The 22,648-nt window shown below is 44.0% G+C and overlaps 1 protein-coding gene across 2 annotated transcripts in view; it reads right to left on the bottom strand.

Moving 5' to 3' along the window:
* The window catches only part of MTOR (mechanistic target of rapamycin kinase), a 115,676-nt gene that overhangs the window by 65,137 nt on the left and 27,891 nt on the right, over positions 1–22,648 (bottom strand). For both annotated transcript variants that reach the window (XM_019746727.2, XM_019746728.2), the window contains exons 20-28: positions 19,169–19,255; positions 16,427–16,594; positions 15,812–15,924; positions 15,329–15,491; positions 14,141–14,233; positions 13,358–13,504; positions 8,516–8,658; positions 4,966–5,128; positions 4,690–4,835 (exon numbers count right to left, since the gene is read on the bottom strand). In XM_019746727.2, the coding sequence (XP_019602286.2) occupies positions 4,690–4,835; positions 4,966–5,128; positions 8,516–8,658; positions 13,358–13,504; positions 14,141–14,233; positions 15,329–15,491; positions 15,812–15,924; positions 16,427–16,594; positions 19,169–19,255 (1,223 nt within the window). The remainder of the gene's footprint in view (positions 1–4,689; positions 4,836–4,965; positions 5,129–8,515; positions 8,659–13,357; positions 13,505–14,140; positions 14,234–15,328; positions 15,492–15,811; positions 15,925–16,426; positions 16,595–19,168; positions 19,256–22,648) is intronic.

Below are 22,648 nucleotides of genomic sequence, written 5' to 3'. Positions count from 1 at the left end.
AGTATATAAAGAACACATACAACTCTACAGCAAAACAGCAAATAATCCAATTAAAAATAGGGCAAAGGACTTGAACACAGATTTTCCCAAAGCAGACATCCAAACGGCCAATAAGCACATGAAAAGGTGTTCAACGTCATTCATCGTCAGAGAAATGCAACTCAAAACCCCAATGATAACACCTAGTACCTCACGCCTGGTACGAAGGCTATTATCAAAAAGACAAGACATCAGTGTTGACAGGGATGTGGAGCAAAGGGAGCCCTTGTGCACTGCTCGTGGGAATGTGACCTGGTACAGTCACTAAAGAAACCAGTATGGCGGTTCCTCAAGAAATTAAAACTCAAACTACCGTAAGAGCCAGCAATTCCACTTGTAGACACACACCCGAAGGAAACGCAATCACTTGAAGGGATATTTACACTCCCATGTTCACGGCAGCATCATTTACAATAGCCAAGATACAGCCTTCAAAAGATGAATAAAGGACACACACACACACACACACACACACACACACACAGAGCAATGTTATTCAGCCATAAAAAGAAGGAAATTCTGTCATCTGTGACAACATGGCTGCATCTGGAGAGCATTACGCTAAGTAAAATAAGACAGAGCAAGATAAATATTGTTTGGTATCACTTATGTGGAATCTAAAAAAAAAGCTGATTTCAGACACAGAATAGAATGGTGGTTGCCAGGCAGGACATGGGGGATGGGAAAATGGGGAGATGAAGGTCAGAGGGTACAAACTTTCAGTTATTAGACGAATAAGTTCTGCGATTACAATACACAGCACGGTGTCTATAGTTAAATATTATATATTTGAAACTTTGCTGAGAATAGATTTTAAGCACTTTTACCACACACACACACAAAGACTTAGCTATTTGAGGGGGCAGACGTGTTAACACATTTTTTGCGGGAAACGAGTAAACTCGTCATATCGCTTTTTATACCAAAGCGTGGGAGACGAGAACAACACATATTTTGCACCTCTTTTTAAACTGAAACACTGAAAGTTTCATAGAAAAATATCAAATAGATCGAAAGATATGAATATTTTATGGAAAGTCTAATTTTGGCGAGAAAATGTCAAAAAAGCCCCGCGTTACGACGCGATTTGGCGGGAAAATGCCCGCTTACAAAGTTTAATTATCTTGATTTTGGTAATCACCCCATAATGTATATCACATCCTTACGTTGTACACTTTAAATACATACAATTACATCTGTCAATTATTTCTCAATAACGTTGGGGAGGAAGCGTCTATACTGTGCTAATCAAAACCTGGGGTTGCTGAAACGTACTCATATTCTTATATATACAGTCAAGTAACTTGAAGTATAAACTTTTTGCGACAAGCTTACTGTTAAAATAAAAAATAGTTATAAAAAAAAAACCCCACCAAAACCAAAACACTGAGGCTCTAAGCCAGGCTCCGTGGTTTCCTTTGCCCTTCCGGGAAGACTTCCGAGAGCGAGGCAGAGGGAAGAGGAAGAGCAGTTGTTCCCGAGTGCAGAGCACCCCAGCCACTCAACCTGCGGGCTGCACACTCTGACTGGAACCACGTTTAAAGCACCTCGCTGGTGCAGGGTGATGGACACCAAGTACTCACAGGTGAGCACAGCATGGTCTCTGACCTGAGAGGACAGAAGCCCCAAGAACCAAAACGAGAGCTCAGTGTTGCTCCTGAGGCGAAAAACCATTTTGTTCTGAGCACATCCTCCAAGACTTGAGACAAGAAGGTACAAACTGCCCCGACGGGCAGCTGTTAGAGCTGCATGTCCAGCTAGTAACACTGACTCCTATTTCTAGTTTTAATTCTGCAGATGTGTCAATCAGAAAATTTTCTTCAAATGGGATTCCATGTCAGGGGCTGGGCAGTGAAAGCATCCAGTTTTGATCCGATCCTCTTTTCTACTTAGGGTGGAGAAAGAAAAGAGGGTGCTAGGGACTGACTGTGTGTGCCTCCCCCTTACCCCCCAAACATGTTGAAGCCTAAACTGCAATGTGATGGGGTTAGGAGGTGGGGCCTTTGGGAGATGTTTAGGCCACGAGGGTGGAGTCCTCATGAATGGGATTAGTGCCCTAATAAAAGGGACCCCAAAGAGCTTGTTCTCTACTTTCCACCATGTGAACCAGCAGAGAGCAGTTGGCAATCTGCAACCCAGAAGGGGGTCTCAGCAGAACCCAATCAGCCTGGCACCCTGATCTTGGACTTCCCAGCTTCCAGAACTGTGAGAAATCAATGTTTGTTGTTGAAGCCGCCCAGTCTCTGGTAATTTGTTACAGCAGCCTAAAGGGACGGAGTCAGCAGGCCACCAGACCGTACCCTAATGCTATGGGCTAACCAAGCAAAAGCCACGTGTGTGTGTGCATGTTTGTCTGTTTCCAAATAACTGAATACCCATTTAATCCTCTGTTCCCCTAAGGAGCAGTCATACTTACTGATCTATATGAGCTTTGAGGACATGGGTATAGTTTAGACTGTCTCAACATCAGTCCTGGTTTGGGGATTACACGTGGATTTAATTTGTCCGGGAGCAGACAGGGAAAAATGTCATTAGGTAGGAAGACAGATTCACCAGCAGCAAGAGAACACTGTTGCTAGCACAACACAGCTTTTTAACACAAAAACAAAAACTAAGAACCCGCTATGCAAAGATGCTTTTGTGTACAGTTAATCTGATTGTTTCTAAAAGAATTTAAGGTACTATACTCAAATATGTATACTTGAATGAGCTTTTAAAAAGTGAACAAATGGTGAGGAGAAAATTAAAGTAGGAAAACAAAATAAAGCTGGCGGTGGGGAGGGCAGTAGACAAAACAAGTAAGATATCTGTAACTTCTCAGAGGTGGGCCAGGAATTAGGCTGCGAACTCTCCAGTAGCCACTGTGAGGAAGGGAATTCAATCTATTGCTGCAGAGCAATGTCCCCAAGACTGGACCAAAGCGTGGCTTAGGGACGTACAACCAGCACTGGTCTGACGGCGGGGAGGAGTTTCCACGAGGCTCACGAGAGGACTGTGGGAGTGCGGAGAGCAACTTCCTCAACAGCAGCTTGGCCTGAGGCTGTTTCTTAAAACTTTCTTCAGTGAAAATGGTGGGAGAACATTAAAATGGTGCTTAGGAAAAGCAGCTTTACAAAATCAGTAGGAAAAGCACCAAATGGATTAAAAAAGGGGTGGACCTTCTGGTCCATAGACCAACTGAAGGGAGGCAAAACTGTAAGCTCAGCTTAATCAGACGAGGAACAAACCAGAGCTTCAAGTACGTACTGGCTTTACCTGGCAACAGAGGTGTTTCCTTCCTTGTTTTCTTAAAGCCCACATTAATCTACGAAGAATTCTGAGGACTTATTTTCACTTACATTGGCTTAACAAGTTAGATGACCGTGAAACTTTTCCAGGCCTCTGACTGTATCTTTCTATTACAAATCTGCATAAACATTAACGCTTCTATGATTATCTCAGATATGGGAGGAAATCTGGAGTAGGACGAGGGAGGTTTCAGAGAGGCCTCAAACCGAAAAATGTGGAAAACTAGTTATTTGATGCTCAAGTTATCGTATTTCCTACTCAAGTTACCAGGTTTCCTACTAGTTAGTTATCAAGTGAGACTGCGTTAGCTATGCCAGCGATAGGAGGAAGAAACGCGGGCTTTCACATGTGCTGTGCCTAATCTGAAACTGAAGCCTACCCCGCAAGACGCCATGTTTATAACTGGTCCCCTGTGGTGTTATGGAAATCAACATTCTCTCAAATCCAATTGATGTGGGCAAAAACATGAGTCTATTGTTATCTTTTGGGTCACTTTTTAAAGTGTCTAAAGGAACACTTTTTAGCATCTACTCAAACGTACACCTAGCAGAGAATTTGGCTGTTTCTTCATGCTCCCAAACGAAGGACGCGTCAGTCGCAGCAGAGGTACTGCTTACTAGCTGGGTGACTTCCCCTCACTATCTGCAGTGAAATAATCAACCACGTGAGCGTTCCGTGAAGATAATTAGACCCCAGAGCTAATATCCTCTGATAAGCATGAGGGGAAGAGAACGGTTCTCCAGGAGCTGAGCTAACACCTCAGGCTGCTTGTAGTTTCGTAACAGCAGAAACTTGATTAAACAACCTATTTTTCCCACACCCAGAAGACGCAAAACCAGCTCATGAGAGAGAGAACGTAACTGAATCGGGGGAAAGAAACCACTGAATCTCAGACTTCGCTCTGCCTTTTATATTCATAGAACTCCAGAGGAGGAAGACTCTGGCCCACCATATTTAGTCAATAAACCCCCACCCTGCCTTTGGGGGTCTCTGAAGCACAGGAACCAGTACTTCCTCCTCCTGCCCCAGAGAGCGCTATCTAACCCAGACAGACATAAAATGGATTTTTCCAAGGCTGCTATGGAAACAGAATTGCTTCCAGACTGATTTCACTGGGACAAGCAAGCCCATGTTGGAGAACAGCAGAAGCCCAGGTGCTAATGGTCAACTGAAATGACAATTATGGCTGGAATACTGGGGAGAGCCATCTGCAACCACATCTCATTTAAACGTGTTGGCCAGACCTGATAGCAGATGTCACAGAGCAGAAGTCTCCAGGTGACTCCAGTGAACCCGCAACACACAGTGGGAGGAGAGGTCATTTGAGAGGAAGGCAGCAATTACAAAGGGTTTTCAGCCTACCTGATGAGAGACTCTAGGATGGCAGGGGTGGGACCTTTCTGGAACTCCAGTTCTTTGTAGTGTAGCGCTTTGGCATATGCTCGGCACTTGGCAGCCCTCTCACCCAGTAAAACAATGCCATTGTCGTCTCTCAATGGCAGGGGGCCCTGGAGAAGAGCAGAACCCCACAGGAAAATGGCAGACGGGGCACAAACAAGAGTGTGCCACGTGAGTGCTTCTCCCCTCCCACCAGCTGGTTCTGTCAGGCTCCATCTGGACAACGGGGAAAAGTCTCACCTTGTCACTGTGTTCCATGAATTCAGCCAAGTTCAAGAGGGTTTGTGTGACTTCAGCGATGTCCTGTGAGGTGAGGGCCAACTCGATGCTTCTGATGAGTTCATCCTGTTGGTCTTCATTCAGTTCAGACCAGCAGGACACAAAGGCAGCATTGAAGAGATCCCTGAAGGCAGAGAGGAGTGGAGAAAGATGTTGGAAATGACTCTGCCTGGTGCCAAGCCACACCTACAGTGCTTCCCCGAAAATAAGACCTAGCCGGACCATCAGCTCTAATGCATCTTTTAGAGCAAAAATCAATATAAGACCTGGTCTTATATTATACTATATTATGTAAGACCCGGTCTTAGAGCAAAGTAAGACTGGGTCTTATATTAATTTTTGCTCCAAAAGACGCATTAGAGCTGACGGTCCAGCCAGGTCTTATTTTCGGGGAAGCACAGTATCTGTCTACCCTGGTATCACTTATACTGGTTATACAGACCGGTGCTGTCCAATAGAACTTGCTGGAAATAGTCTCTATCTTCCCTGTTCAATGCGATAGCCATTGATCATTGAGGACTTGCACTGTGGCAAGTGTGGCTGCGGATCTGAATTTTGAGTTTTGTTTAATTTTAATGAAAATAACCACATGTGGTTAGTGACTACTGTATTTTACAGCTCAGGTATAGACATCGTGACATATAGGAACTGTGTGTGGGGGCAAGAGGAGAAAGACGAGCAGAGAAAAGTAACTTGTCTCCACAGGCACATTACTTGGCAGTTTTTTGCATCATTGCTTGTCATTGGAGGGGATGAACAGAAAGGGGACTTCCAACATAGAAGTTGGCATTAACAGACTTTTAAAACAATAATCTTCAAATAATTCTTGGGATATTTCTCAGGCAATGTCCAAATTCCTAAAATCGGAAGTGGCAAAGACAGCATCTGTTACTGCTTTTCAAAATATAACCAGACCCTTAGTTGGATGGTCATAAACAAAATGACAACAGAACTTAAGAAGCCAGAAGCATTCGAGAATGGACTCCAAGTCTACCTATACATCTTAAAAGATTCTCTAAGCCAGTCTCTAACAGCTGGGACCTTCCAAAGACCTGGAACCAGAGGTGCCATTTCTAACATTACTGCAAGTATTTTAAATCCCTAGAGCGTCACGTGGGTGGACCTATTTGTTACCCGACATTAGAACTTTAACCCCCACCCCCTCTTTTTTGGTGACTATGGAGGGAGAGGAGTTGGAAACCACAGAACACGCCTATAATGTATGGATTTAGCATTCGATGCCTCTGCATCTACTTTTTGTTACATATTAAAAAGGTTAAGTCAGATCAATGTATATAATTTTGGAATCTGATGAAAAAAACAATATTCAAAATTCAAAGGATAATATAAAGACTGAAAGAAGTGTAAATTGAAAAATAAGCTTTCTGGTCTAGGTCCGAGGCCACACTGGATCCCAAATCAAAATATCTGGCACGAAGGGGATAAACACATATGTGTATATTTATCACAAGACTCTTTTGGATGACATTGTGCTCAAAAGTGACTTGGAACAGAAGAGAGGGACGCTGAGGCAGCTAAGCATACAGAATCTGCACACTACGGAAACACAGACGTCCTAGGAACTATCTTAAAGCATTACAAAAACACTTGAAAGAAATGAGACGAGGGAGGTTCCAGTCAAGGTGGTGCAGTAGCCTAGAAACAACTCAGGATGATGCTTGCCAGAATCCTTTCACAATAATAAACCAAGAAATTTATAGGCGCAAACTGGATCCATAATAAATGCTTTGTTCTGACTGGGGGAATAAAAAAGATAAACCAAATCATGGCATCAAAGCAACAGTCTCAGGGACAATCACTGAATACAGTGCTAAATCACCACACCTGCTAAATCACCACACCTGCTAACTCCAAACAGCAAACCAGCTGTGCTGATAAAAGTGAAATGAAATGCCTTTCATTTGGCTTCTTGCTAACGAGAAAGGCTATCTGTTAACTAAATCACCGTTTTATGCCACATTGTAAATGATAATTGCCCATTGTAGAAAAATTTGGAAAATAGGGGAAAAAAATCACTGCTTAAACCACCCACTTAGAGATAATCGTTGTATTACTTTCTAAACTTTTCCCTATGTACATATATTTTTAATAGTTAAAATTACATTTATACCATTTTATATTCTATTTTATTCACATTATACTATAAAGATTTTTGCATGCATTAAAACTTTTCATAAACCAAACATTTTTTTTTTTTTTTTTTAGATTTTTTTACTTCCAGGACTTTTTTCCAAGTCACGCTGCTGTCCTTGCAGTCTTAGTTGTGGAGGGCACAGCTCAGCTCCAGGTCCAGTTGCCGTTACTAGTTGCAGGGGGCGCAGCCCACCATCCCTTGTGGTTGAGAGGACGCGCTCCAACCAAGCCATCCGGGAGCTCAGCGGCAGCTCAGCTCAAAGTGCCGTGTTCAATCTTAGTTGCAGGGAGCGCTGCCCACCATCCCTTGTGGGACTCGAGGAATTGAACTGACAATCTTGTGGTTGAGCCGACTGGCCCACGTGGGAATCGAACCGGCAGCCTTTGGAGTTAGGAGCATGGAGCTCTAACTGCCTGAGCCACCGGGCTGGCCCTATAAACCGAATTTTTAATGGCTATTTAAGACTTACTATTTAAAACAGTATTTTTTTTGGCAAATTCTATTTTCCAAAGACGACTGCAACATTATCTCCTGTTCCCATATGCTCTTCTAGAATCATGCTACTCTCCTATGAAGAGGTGGCAACCGTGTCTCCTCCCCTTGAACCCGAGTGGGCCTTTGTGACTACCCTGAACAACAGAGTACGGCAGAAGTGACACTATGTGACTTCCAAGGCTAGATCATACAAACAGCATGCACTTCCGTGGGGACACTCACTCCTGAACCCAGCCGTATTCTGTGAGGAAGATGGAGCAATCCATCACGCAGTGCGTGTGCAGAGGAACCAAGGCCCAGCCAGGCCCCAATTTCCAGTTGACAGTCAGCCCCAATGTGCCAGATATATGAATAAGCCATCTTGAAAGTAAACATTCCAGCCCCCAGACAAACACCCCCACTGACTGTGTGCAGCAGAGACAAGCTGTCCCCACAAGTCCTGCTCAGATAGATTCATGAGCAAAATAAATGACTGTTGTTGTTTCGGACCACTAAGTTTTGGGGTATTTGTAATGCAGCAATAAATAACTGGAATATATTATTATTGGAAACAGGTTATAGTAAACTATCACATAGTTGTTCTTCAGAGTTGTAAATGACTTTGTAAGTAAAATTTTGGACCTAAATCTACTAAGGAAAGGTCTACTAACAAGATTAAGTTGGATGCTTTTCCTGCAATAGGACTTTTTTCAATTTGCCTTTTTCTTTACCTTTTCCCCCCAGAAGTTAGCAAAATTAAAAGTACTAGCCCTTTCACGATTGCCTATTCCATTACTAATTCTTATATTAATACATTGTTTCCTACGTGCTGACCCTCTTGGTGCCAGCCTGAAGCTGGGAAGGAGGCGTCCCGACACATACCTGGCCATCGGGTTGTAGGCCTGAGCCAGGGCCCAGCACGAGCGCAGGGAGGGGGACGAGGAGTCCTTCAACAGCTCCAAGCTCAGCCGCCTCAGCCACTCCAGCCAGTCATCTTTGGAGACCCTTCTGGCAGCTCCCCAGGCCTGTAATCCCACAGGTGACAATGGAAAACCATCAACTTCAAGGGCCAATTGTCTATTTAATAGTTTACTTCTTTGATTTATAAAATTATACCTCTCCTGATAAAATTCCCCCAGAGCACAAACAAAAGAATAATATTTAATTAAAAGCCATAAAGCAAAAAGAGCAACCTCTCAAATATACCAGTGTAATGCAGAGTCTCAGCTCCCAGCAGGTGAACACAAGAGATGGTGAGGCCAAAAAGGAACAACAGAGCCATGGCTAGCAGGTTCAGACCACTATATTCTCGCTGGCGGCTGGTCGAGAAGCAAGCATCTGCCAGTACCCAACAAGGGGTCTTCCTGCACCACAGTCTCGCTGGCGACTGGGCGAGACACAGGAAGCAGGATCCGCACCATCTGCAATCGCATCATGCGCGCTCTCCATGCTTGCAAATGTAGCTGTGGCAGTCATATACAAAGCAATAGTGGCTAATGGCCAATTGGTTACAACTGACGGCCACCTAAAAACCGAGCCAGCACCTTTCCATGTGAGGTCGAGAGCCTGGAAACTGCGCTCCTGGCCCTGTCCCTACACAGTACAGAAAGTCTGTCTTACAACCAATTTGTGCTGGATTCTATCAGCAAAGCAGAGAGCTCTACAGACCCAGAATGGATGGGGACTGTCACATACGGACTGTATTCACTTAATGGCCTCCAGCAGTGTGTGAAGGGCCCTGGGCACTCTACAGTAGGACACTGGCTCAGCTGACAGCAGTCACACAGGGAAAGGGAAACTGCTCAGGTACACACCACCATGAACCATGTCAGGTGAGTGGTGAGCTCATGGCACTATGGTAGAATAACACAAAAGGAGTGGAGCAGATTTAATTTTTACTTTCTAGTGTATGCCCTCTAATTGTCCTCAAGACTCCAACCTTCCAGGCATCAAGAGTTACTCAGGGAAACTTCGATGGGTGGAAAGACTTGGGCTCTGGAGATGGGCAGTATAGTGCAGTGGCCAATAGCCATTCTCTGAAGCTCAGTGGCTTGAGCACAAATCCCAGTAATGTAACTTATGGGCTGTCTGACCTTAACTTATCTCCTCTGAGCCTCAGTCTCCTCCTCTGTAAATTAAGGATAATAGTTCCCACCTCATATGGTGTTTAAAGGTTTAACTAAGTATACATATGTGTAAAGGATTTATAACAGTGCTTGGCACAAAGTTAGTGCTGTGTGTGCGCGCGCCTGGTACTCGGAAGTTAGAAACACCTGGTTGGAATGCTGGCTCTGCCACTCAGCAGCTATGCACCCTGAGCGAATTACTGGTCTGTTGCATCTGGGCCTCAGTCTTCCGTATCTGGGCATAATGTATCTAAAGGGGCTAGCTGGGACAGATGAGCAAAAAAACGGTTGCAATTATTATCAAAATGACATCTCTTTGAATTGGCCTGGACCTAACTACTTTTAAAATAAATTTTTGAAAGACTTTTTCCAGCAGAACAGACATGTGGATCCTCCCTAAACCAGGAAAATCATGTATGTTAGTGAAGAACTTCTCAAGGGAAGTGGTCCAGGGAATGAGAGACCCCATGTGCTACAGCGCCTAACCATCAATGGCTGCTTTTGATGAGGTACCAATGGGGGACACTGCACACAAACTGTTATTTTATGTCAGAAGCCGAAGTAGAGCTACGACAAGAGACAAACTAAAAATTATGTGAAGGATTCTCAATGACCATACAATGAGACCCACTGAACTAGAAAGAAGTGACACCAGATACCAGAGACTTGCCTTTTAGGCCTTGTCCTGCTGAATGAAATGGGAACATCAAGTCCTTTTCTATCCAGGCATTTCGCTTCCTCCCTATACAATGGATCTCTGGATCGCTGCACCGTATGTAGCACGTGGCATTTTAAAAGTTGGACATATGAGTATAAAAGAAAGTTATCACTAGTCTTTTGCCCTCTAATGACACGAGGATGAGCCTGGGTAAAGCAGAGGAAATTCAGCACAGTAGTTAAGAGACTGGGCTCGGGAGTCACACTATCTAGGTCAAATCTTGGCTCCACCATTTACTAGATGACATTGGCAAATTACTTAACCATTCAGTGCCTCAACGTCCACATCTGTGAAATGGGGGTAGTAACGATAGCACCTAACTCGTAGTGTTACTGTGAAAATTAAAGGAATCGATATAGGTAAAGTGCTCACAACAATGCCTGACACATGGAAAGCACTCAACAAATGTTGGTTGCTGTTATTGCTACCATTGTTGTTATTAACCATTTGATAAAAGGGGTCTTCAAAAAAAGTCTGGGCCGGCCCGGTGGCTCAGGTAGTTGGAGCTCCGTGCTCCTAACTCCGAAGGCTGCCGGTTCGATTCCCACATGGGCCAGTGGGCTCTCAACCACAAAGTTACCGATTCAACTCCTCGAGTCCCACAAGGGATGGTGGGCTCTGCCCCCTGCAACTAAGATTGAACACGGCACCTTGAGCTGAGCTGCCTCCCGGATGGCTCAATTGGTTGGAGCGCATCCTCTCAACCTCAAGGTTGCTGGCTTGACTCCCACAAGGGATGGTGGGCTGCACCCCTTGCAACTAGCAACGGCAACTGGACCTGGAGTTGAGCTGCACCCTCCACAACTAAGACTGAAAGGACAACAACTTGACTTGGAAAAAAGGCCTGGAAGTACACACTGTCCCCCAATAAAGTCCTGTTCCCCTTCCCCGATAAAATCTTAAAAAAAAGAAAAAAGTCTTAGCTTAATGGATAACTGCACAATCTATCAGTCAGGCTAAGTCCCCCACATGGGCTTGTCCCCACTGCTATTTAATTTAAAACATAATCAACTCTCAATTCTCTGGTTCTATAGTAACTGTTTAAACGTCAGCCAGTTTCCTTTTGCCCTTCCACTGGCCAGACTGGTACAGGTTGATGGGATGCCAGCTTATGCATTTAGAAGCTAAGCCCAATAGGAGCTGCTGAAAATCCTGGAAAGAATTCCAGAGGTATATATATATATATATATATATATATATATATATATGTATAAATGTTTTCTATGTTTTCTGTACCATGTAAATCCTCTGTTAGCACAGCCAATAAAAGGTGACTGAGGTGACAAATTGTTATTTTGAAAGCTGGCCAAAACTAGTAAATATACCAATCCCTAATTATCACAACAAATATGCAGAAGCACAATTTACTTTTCGATGAAATGGAACTGAGTGGCAGCTGTGGGGGACTTTGCTTAGGGTTTTTGAACTTGACTTGTTCTCTCAGGTGAGATAAAAATTCCTTTTTCTGTTTGGCAAAGGTTATGCTTATTTTTCCAAGTGCTGGGTAGAAAGCAAAACTTCCTGGAAGCAAACTAGACTACTGGAGAATTTCCTAAAATAGAGACCAAAGCTCTAAAGCAGGGCGGACAGCTTCCTGGTTGGAAGGACATTCTGAACCTAGGCAGGCTGAAAACATCTGGGTGGAAAAAAGCACATCTGTTCTCTTTGCCTGGCCCCTCCCTCAAGTGTGAGGTGTCAGCAGGGTGGCCTCAAAACGGCCTGGGAATGCCAAGTGACTGATGACCTTTTTCTTCCTCCTGGAGTCTCAGACGAGCAATCATAAAACCCACAGACAGGAAGCAGCATCATTCCTGACCCAGGGATCTCTTACCACGCCATCTTCCACCATCGAACACCTCTCAGCTGTGGTCACTTCCGAGCTGTCTGGGCGGGTAAAGGCTGACACCACAGACAGTAATAAACCCCGAGAGTGGCTAAGCTGGGTGTGAACACATGCATACAGGTCTGCGTTCAAACCTTTATGGGCTTGGCCAAAGAAGAGAACGAGTCAGCTGGGACCCAGTCCTGCCCAGTTCTTTACCTCCATCTGCTGTTACACATGACATGCAGCTGCCTTGGGGCAGCTGCTAATAAAGGAAGAGGAATACCATGCTGAAATCCAAACTGGATTTCACTCATCAGAAGCACTAAAGACTAACACAAAATGGGGAAAATAAGCAACCTGGTCTTTTTATTTAAAAGTCAGTGATGTACCTATGCTAGATTATTCTGCTCAGACCCATTACAGAGATTTTGAAACTGCCTGCTTTTAAATGGATGGCTGATGGCACACAGGGTGAGAAGCTGGTTACACCCCAGCTTTGGTCGGCACAGAGAATTCAGTACTTACTTATCTGCAAAGATCTAAAACCTCGCTACTCAAAGTGCGGTCCATAAACCAGTACCATCGCCATCACCTGGGAGCTTGTTGAAATGCAGAACGTCAGGCCTGACTTCATCCGCCTGAATCAGAGTATTTTAACAAGCTCCCCAGCAGCTGACAAAGCCCTTGAGCCTGAGAAGTTTGAGAAGCACTACTTTGAAGAGCCTGAATCAGTCTCAGTGCTAACCAGGGGCTCACTGGTTGCGTTCCATTCATGCAAAAAGAGAATGATATTTTCAACAAAGTGTCCTACTGTCAAAGCTCCAAGGGAGCACAGAAGGACACTGTGTTCTTTATTTTCCCTCTAATACAAAAATTTATAATTCAGACACCCTGAAAAAGACAAAATGACCTAAGTTCATGATACGTAGATTTTCAGAAAAATGCTTGGGCTTGTTTTTGGTTGTTTTAAACCGAAGGTGGCAAGAGCTGAAAGTTTTGAACAAGAGAAGAGCAGGGCTCTGCTTTCCAAGCTCCCTCAAAAACAATGGACCTGCCTTTTGGAGGTTGATGGTGCTGACGTGCAGTTTCTTCATGGGTCCCGTTTCTACCGGCCCACTAGCCAATGCATCCCCCTGGCCACTCCTCAGCATTCGATGCTGGTAAATCAAAGGGTCCTCCTCTTCATCAGCAAGGGTGTAGCCCTGCAAGAGATTATACATGGAACCTGTAACTCTACGAGGTGCTTGCTCCCCGTTTAGAAAACATCCTTAATTAAGCCTTGGGAGGTTCCCACCTTCTGGAAGAGCCAGGATGCAAGTGTGGCTCCCTGTTTGGACAAAATGAATCACAGGCGGGCTGTATTCCCCACCACAGACCAGTCTGTGTGGGTCACTGACAAGCACTGACAATAGTACGAATATACAACCGGCAAAAAGGAAGCAACTGTGAGCAATGATAAAGGGATGAGGAGTTGCCTGTGTTTGTGTGGTTTTCAGATTGGAAACCACAGAATGGTTTGCACATTTTTTAATGGTTAAAGAAAATCAAGAGAAGATGAATATTTTGTAACACGTGAAAGTTACTGGAGAATGATATTACTGGAATGCAGCCAGGCTCATTCTTTTTTGTGTGCATATGGCTGCTTTCAGGCTACAGTGGCAAAGACCGCAGAGCCTGCAAAGCTGAAAAAATTTACTGTCTTTACAGAAAAAGTTTGCTGATGTCTAGTTCAGAACTAAAAAGCTAGATATATTCCCATAGCTCAGATTACAAGAATACCAATCAGAAAGACAAGGCAGGAGGGGGGAACCTTGAAACAAAAAGGAGGTGCACTTCACCTTGACAATCCTGCAGATGAGGACATCATAGCGCTGATGGTTGATTCGGTGTCTCACCAGAACTTTATTCACCATTGGAATGAAAATTTGGTACTATGACAGGAGAGGAAGGTCAGAAACCATTACTTTAGAGCGTGGAAAACAGAGAAAAGGGTATTACACCCACTGCATTACAGCCACTTCTTCCGGGTTTGGGGCTAGCTCTGTGGTATTCAGAAACGTCACTTTTTACCCCTCCTGCTAGAAATCTCGTCATCATTTCCCCTCTGGGTTACGGCAACAGCCTCTGCTTCCACTCTTGGCCCAGTCTATCCTTCCACATGGCACTGAGAGTAATCATTTTTAAGTGTTAGGTCAGATCACAGTCTTCCTGTGCTCAGAACTGTCCATAGGCTTCTAGTCTTGCTCACAGTGAAAGCCAAAGTACTTACAATGGCCTGTAACAGTGCTTGGAACATGGCCTCAGAATCACCTGGGGGCTTATGAAACCAGGGATTGCTGGGCTCCATGGCCCGAGGTCCTGAATCAGTGGGTCTGGGGTGAGGCCCGTGAACCCGTGTTTCTAACAAGTTCCCAGCTGAGTAAATTAGGACACTGCTCATCTGGGATCCCATTTTGAGACTCACGGGCCTGCAACACCTCATTTCCACTCCCCACCCCAGTCCTGCCCTATCTCTATGACCTTTTCCAAGCACTTTCTCCCTGGTTCCCTCCTCTGAAGTCACACTGCTCTCCTGCTGTTCCTTGAACCCTTCAAGCATGCTGCCAGCTCACATCTTTCCATTTGCTAATGCCTTCCGCCTGCATCCAACTCTCGGGCTCGAGCCTTTACTTTATTTAGGTCTCTGCTCAAATGTCAACTTATCAGAGGTGCTCCCTGCCTACGCTGAATAAACAGCATCTCTCCCACTCCCACCCATCACCCTGAGGACACAAACTGTGTTTATTAGCTTTGCTTCATCGGAATGTAAGCTCTGTGAGAACAAGGACATCGCTCTGTTTACTATGCTATCCCCAGAACAGCACTTTACGCACATAGGTGGCTCAATAAATATTTGCTGAATAAATGAAGAGGAAAAACAGCACAAGTAATTTCCCGTTCTCTGACAGAGGCTTGAGACCTACAGACTACCATGGAGAGGGTCACAGGCAGGCGGACGAGCACGCCTGTTAGGACTCCTGCCTTACCTTCTTCCCCAGCTGAAAGACGAGCGAAGACAACGTGTCCATGGCTGTGGGACGCAGTTCTGGGCTCTGGTCCAGCGTCCGAACAATCGGGTGAATGATCCGGGAGGCGTAGTCAGTGAAATCCAGGGACTCCGTCAGGCGGTCCACTGTCTCTAATGCTGCCCTACAACAATCGCTAACATACAGTAACGGCTAACATACAGCCCCGCAGGGAGAGCAGTGGCTGAGGGGTACCCTCACAATCAGCACCGAATGGAAAGGAATGGCTTCCGAGGGATTTTGGGTGACATGGATCCAACAAACATTCCAGTGGGATGGGGACAGTTAAGATGTCCATAAACCTGGGACATTTCTGGACTAAAATATTGGGAGTTGAAATAACAACAACAAAACAGAAAGATGGCCTGGGAGCTTCAGAAAAGGACATTTTTGACAAAACATTAAAAGCTTGATGGCCGTTAGTCCCAAAGGGCAGGTGCTTACTTTCGAGATGGCAGTGGAACTTCAGGGGCATCAAACAACTTCACAATAGGGGGCAGCAACAAATGGAGGTAGTCATCCAGGTTGGCGCCAAACAGCTGGATTGCAGCCAGCAACTGCAACAGGCAGCAAAAGCACAGAGATGAACAAACATAGCCCGGTGTCAAGCATCTAAGTGCACGGGGAAGGGGCAGTGGTATGGATACTTCAAACTTCTGTGGGGACTCTGAAAAACCTTTAATAAGTGGCTGTGAACTATATTCTTTTGGTAGTATTCCACCCCGCTCCCCCATTTTATTTTGCTTATATATTACTTTGCCTTCTCTGAGTATATTTCAATTGATAACGAATCTCACTGGATAACAGAGAGAATTGGTCTGGGATAAAACATTTACCAAGAATAACCCACTAAATGAGACAAAACAGAAGGATAATCAGGGACTGTAAACATTCTGCAAACTGTAAGCTGCGTGAGGCGGGAATTAATGTTCTTCGGGTTCAAATTCGTGGATCAAGCCCCATCTGGCCATTCAGAACCGGGTCTCGCCGCCGAGCTGACTATGCAGGGACGCTGATGGATGCTGGACGCCTCTCTAGAGGATGCTCTGGGTTACTCACCTTGATGGAGACGATGCGGCCTGGGCTGTTATCGTGCATGAAGACGCGCAGCATGTGTGGGATCAGCTGGGGCAGGTAGAGCTTAAATTCACCGCCAAGAGCTACCACAATTTGCTCAATGAGAAGAATGATCGTGCTCTGGATTGAGGTGTTCATGACCCAGAATTCCTATAAAGAGGGAAGACACAGGAAGGAGCAAAGCCATGTGCCCTTCTGCTAAAATACGAACTAAGGAACTAAGATGAACTAAGATGGCCAAAAAGAAGGGGAAAATGTAGTGAGCACGGCCTGTGCCAAGATGAGCTCCTTCCCCACCCTCCTCTCCCTGGGCCTCCTGGTATCCTGTCACCGTCACAGGAACAAATTAAACTGCATTTCTCCGAATGCACGAGGCTCCTTTGTTCCTCTGTGCCTTGCTCATGCTGCTCTTTGCCTAGGACGCCACCGCTTGCTCACCTCAGCCCTATCTGTCATTCTAGACCTGGCTCAAGCCTCACTTCTCCTATGAAGGCTTTCCTGTTCTCCTTCCTATTATCCACGTTGGGTCCTCTGGCCCTCCTCTTCTCTAGCACCTGTAATACTTCATTTTCTTTGCCACCCTCCTACTACTAGATAGTTAAGCGCAAGAAACCCCTTGGATCCACCTCTGTCTCCCCAGAATCTGGCAGAACACCTGGCATATTGCAGCCATCCAAACACACGTTTATAGAAGGAACAAGTAAGTCTGCGTCACTCTAGAAGCTCTCGTCGTCCAGGGAAGATTCTTTACTTTGGGTAACACCTTGTCTCTACCCAACGAGGGCGATGCCAGTGTTAGCAACATTTCCTGCCCTTGCTGGATTTATTTAGACTTTGCTAGAGAGCATCTGACATCTGTCCCACGTCATTTTTGGACCTTGATAGTGCCGGAACAGGACCACTTTCCGATACCCATATAATTAGATTCCACATAAGTTACTAAAATAAAAACTTGCTCAATTGGCCACAGATCCTGCCTCAGGACTGTAAGGCAAATTGGTCCAAGTCTCTGACTCCAGGAAAAGCTGCCACTTAAGTCAACTAAAAAAGACAGTTGCCTACTGCTTTCTTTAAAACCTCCAGAGTAGGAGACAATGATAACAGAAACTGTAATGATGGCAGCACATGCCTATTAATACTCTTGGGCCCCCGAATAATTCAGAGTGAAGTCAATGAAAAAAATAAAAAAGGATAACTCTTCAGGAGAAAGGCTTTATAGAATCGTAAGGTACTTTCATTAAAAAAAATTTTTTTTCTTGAAGCATAATAGTTTAGAAAGTAAAATCCATACTAAACGATGCTGCTAAAATATTCTTTTTCTGCTTGAACAGAGAAGTACTTTCTCTAAAAAAGCTATGTTCTCTAGGTAAAATGCTTTGCCAAAGAAACACCATAGATTTTATGGCCTCCACGATGCATCTGATGTTGATTTGCTTGGACCAAACTCTGCCTTCTTTAGAGAAAGCCCACCTACTTCCCGACTGCATTACTTTCGGCTCCTCACAGGGGTCTTTCTACCTCAAAGAAGCCAGGCAGTCTGCCCAGGGAGGTGGCTGGATCACTGTTCACGAAGACTGTTCTCTTTCTGGGCTCGGGGGAGCTCATTAAAATGCCCAGGATCAACAGCCAACAGAAGAGCCCAACTACACCTTCACTACCTTGGAAGAAATGAAAGCTGTATTTTGCAGGTGTGAGGCTCTCGGCCTCAAATCCCTACGTGTGGGTCATAAGTCTTTTTGGGGGGATACATCAGATTATTTCCGCTTCAAACCATGAGTACACTGCTTCCTCCCTCCCCTTCCCCCCAGTACGAGCCTTCAGGCTCTTTACCATTCTGCCTAACTCTTCTTTGTACAGAGGCCTCTGTGGCAGGAGTCAGGGAACAGAGCAACTTTAATTATTTACACGGGTAGGAGTTTTTCAGTGCTGAGACCCAGTTTCGGGCAAGTTCCATTTTTGAAGCCAGCCACTTTGATTTCAGTCCTGCTGCTTCCTTGAAGCTAACTACAAAGGTCTGGTGTAGAAGAACAGAAATCACTGGAAGAATTGCCTTCTAATTCTTTGAGGACACAGCCAGCTCTTCAAAGCAACCTTCCCAACAGAGACGTTTAAATTATATAGAACAGCAGGAAGCAGGCCTCCCCCTCACGCAGCAAGTCGACGCTGCCATCAATGGGGAGGCCTCTGCACCTGCTTAAAGCAAGTTATCAAATCTGGGACGTGAGCCTCTTCTCATGTGCCACTGCAGTCAGGAGGCGGCATTTATGCTTCTGAAGGTAGAGGGTAAAGCCTCACCTTCTCCCTCAGCGCCGGCCGAAGCCCAGCATATTTCACGGCCCCAGGAAAACCCCCTCCCCAGTGCTCTCTAAGGCCATGGTTTTATGGGCAGTAAGAAAGAGGGCTTTCGTGGGAATAGTAAAACACTGTTGTGATATTAAAGTGAAATTGCTTTGTCGTATGTGAGGCAAAGAACTCAAGAGTCTATTTCTGGCAGAACAATTACCTCAGCCTTCACACCTTGTACTCTGGTACCCGGGAGCCTGCAGCAACAGCCCTCCTCCCCCTTTCTCAATCCAGTGGGACACCTTGCTCCACTTTTTTATACTCGGGTTGTAAGAGCTCTACCACGACCCATGAAAAAACGTCCAGGTTATCCAAACCCACTTCTGAATATCCCTTGACCCAAACACTGACGAACAGGACAAAGCATTCATTTCCACTCACTCTCATGAGGGTGACTATTTCATCCATATAAGGTCTGATGTGGCTCTTCACAAAGGACACCAACATTCCCAGCTGCTGGAACAGAAACTGAAAGAGAGAAAAGTTGGCACCGTGAAGAATGCAGAATTCCCAGGTTTATCCTAAGTCCATGGGAAAGAATAAAGACAACTATGAAATCAGTTTCCGCACCACCCCATGTACAGAGAATGTTTGAAGGAATCAGACTTATCACCTTTAGTGGCGATGGTGGTGGGGGCTAAAAACAACCATCAACGGCTTTATACACCAGGCAAGTCTGGCTTGGGGGCCAGACTGGCTGTTTTGAGTCATTCTGTCACCTATTAGCTTTGTGACCTTCATTTCACCTTTCTGAGCCCAGCCTATTCAGTGGGAAAATGGAGATAATCCTATTTGTCTCACAGGCTTGTTGTAAGAGTTAAATGGGACAATAATACCTGGAAAGCACTAGAACAGGGGGACATGAATACTGTTAAGTGCTCAATGAACATCAGCTATCATCGAAGGATTCTGGAGTCACTAGAGACTTAAAAATAGACAAAGTTTTAATCAACTATAAACATCTTTTTTGTTTATTCAGCCCCAATTCACTACTACCGTATTTCCCCGAAAATAAGACCTAGCCGGACAATCAGCTCTAATGCATCTTTTGGAACAAAAATTAATATAAGACCCGGTATTATATTGTTATGTTATATTAATTATATTATAGCCAGTATTATATTATATTATATTACATTATATTATTATATTATATAAGACCCGGTCTTATAGTAAAATAAGACCGGGTCTTATGTTAATTTTAGTTCCAAAAGACGCATTAGAGCTGATTGTCTGGTTAGGTCTTATTTTCAGGGAAACATGGTACGTACTTTCTAAAATAAATACAGCTAACACTTATGGGCACTGTAGTTCATTTATAGTAATTAACTCAATTAATTAAGTCTGAATTAATTAGCTAACTATCAGAAATTATGAACCAAAACAGCAAGCAAATTGTGAAGGGATGGAATAAGGAGATTCTATTTAGGTTGGTACTTGGCAACTATAAGAAGATATTCCATCCACTAAATAAAGCTGAGAATAAGAAGGGCTTGGGAGAGGGAAACCCCAACTACTTTCCAGGTTAAAGATGTCTTCAGGGTGTAGTTTTTATTTTGTTATTTATGATATTGAGATAGTGCTACATGTCAACACTAAGTAACAAACATATCCTAAATCCCCCTCCCCAAAAGATTTTTATAGCTCTCTACGCCTGTGTTGCCCTCCATTAATAAGGATAATTTAGAGATGAACATACATATTTTCACTCTTCTTCACATTTTGAAACTCAGCTAAGTTAAGGACAAATAAAAAGTGTTCCAAATAGTGAGTAGTGAACTTACAGAATTCATTACCTGAAGAGGTGGGATTGACAGGACATATAGGACTGGGCTCAAAGAGAGTCTGGACTAATTCTCTACTGACAGGGACACCAATGGATTCTAAGGTGGTTAGAACCCGGTCACCGTATGGCACGGGTTCAACTTAGTACAGCCATCACTACCTATCTGCTGGGCCCCTCCTCACAGAATCAATGCTGACAGTTTTCGTGAAATGGTCCCTATAAAAGTACATTACAGAGATCCAGGGACACAAGGCTCCAAATATAATGGTTCTTTAGTTACATATTTGTTATGCGAAACCTGAAAGAAGATAGAAAGTCTACGCTGGAGAAAAAGCAGGGCACTGGGGATGCAGGGAGGTCAGGGAAAACCATGAGACAGAAAAGACAAAAGCTCCCGATCCTGGCTGTCATTTCGTATTAGGTGTAAATGGGGAAGCCTCTCCGGTGGCTGATTCATAACGAGTGGTGACACATGCAAGCAGACAGGCAAGTGCCTCACTCAGGAAAGAGGCCGAGTGGCCACCTCATTTCCTCTCCCTTAGAGTCTTTCACAAGTTTTTTTCTCTCCCCTCTCTCCTCAACGTTAGTGTTTTAATAGAACACATAGTTTTGTTCTTGAAATATGGTGGATTCGAGCTCCTCCCAAATGCCCCTGCGTAAAAATGATGCATAAAAGATAACAAACACTGTCATTAGATTATCAGAACTGAGATCTTTCACATAAAGCCAGACCTTCAAAGGGCTACATATTAAGAGAAATGGTGAATCCCTGCCTCCTCCCACCCCAAATCTGTCCACTGGCACAAGGAGACAAAGAAATGTGTCAGTCTTGATGGAAGGTCTAGGTAAAAAAAAATCTCCCCTAAGAGTTTGTAATTTCAGGCCACTGTCATATGGTTTAGGGGGTTGTTGTAACTCTCTGTGTGGCCTGAGAAGCTATAAACCAAGAAATTAAAGTTCTGGATCACCTGGCAGAAGCAAATGCAAATCCTCTCTGGACATGCAACTTCAGAGCAGATTTTCTAGTACTGCTCCAGGGAAAGCCCAGCTGAACAGGATACATGATCCCAAATTATAAAACACACAAGACAGACCACTGCAAACATGACTCAGTGAGAACAATAACAGAATTAGACCCATCAAGGATTACTTTGTATATTGAAATTATTGGATAGAAAACAAACCTGCTTAAAATGCTCAAAGAAATAAGTGAGAATTTAAAAAAATAAGAAACAAGATACCACCCAAAGATACTGTGCATATTTGAAAGAACCTAGTATAACTTTAGAAATTAAAAAAAAAAAATGTAGCTGAAACTAAAATTTCAATGACAGGTCAAAAAGACATAGCTGAAGAATCAGAGAACACAAAATGGATGTGAAGAAACATCCAGAATGTATCTTTGAGAGACAAAGATGACAAAAATGGAATGGAATCTGAATCTAACCAAGCCTCTAAATCTAACCAGTTTACAAGTTAAAAGATACCGTGAATAGTCAATCAGCCAAGTCCAGAATGTAAGATTCTACAGGACAAATGTATGATATGAAAAAAATGGGGGAAAAAGAATAGATGGAAAGAGAACTGGCTATATAAACCAAATGCCATGTGTAGACCTTATTTGAATTCTGATTTGAATAAACCAAATATAAAAAGACATTTTTAAGACAAACGAGGACATCTGAAGGAGGATTGGTCTTAGATGATATGAAGGACTTACTACTTATTTTGTAGGTGTTGTAATTGTGGTTATATGGAGGAAAAAAGCATTTATCGGTGAAATAATATATTTGAAATTTGCTTCAAAATACCCCGGAAAAAAGGTGTGGGCATGTATGTGTGTATGCATGTGAAAGTGGGGGCAGCGGAAGAAGACGAAACCAAACTGATAAAATGTTAATATTGTTGAAGATTATGAGAATTTAAGTAGTCTACTTCTTTGGATGAAATAGTCCATTACAAAAAGTTTAATAAAATTAAAAGTAGCCAACATGTAGAGGTCAAAAGATAAGAAAATGAAAGCTCAATCAAGCCAAAAAAAGAAAAGAGAGAAATATGTAGGGCAGAATAAAATA

The sequence above is a fragment of the Rhinolophus sinicus genome, linkage group LG06 (assembly GCF_036562045.2).
Source record: "Rhinolophus sinicus isolate RSC01 linkage group LG06, ASM3656204v1, whole genome shotgun sequence".
NCBI lineage: Eukaryota > Metazoa > Chordata > Mammalia > Chiroptera > Rhinolophidae > Rhinolophus > Rhinolophus sinicus.
This window is presented reverse-complemented; position numbering and strand designations above follow the sequence as displayed.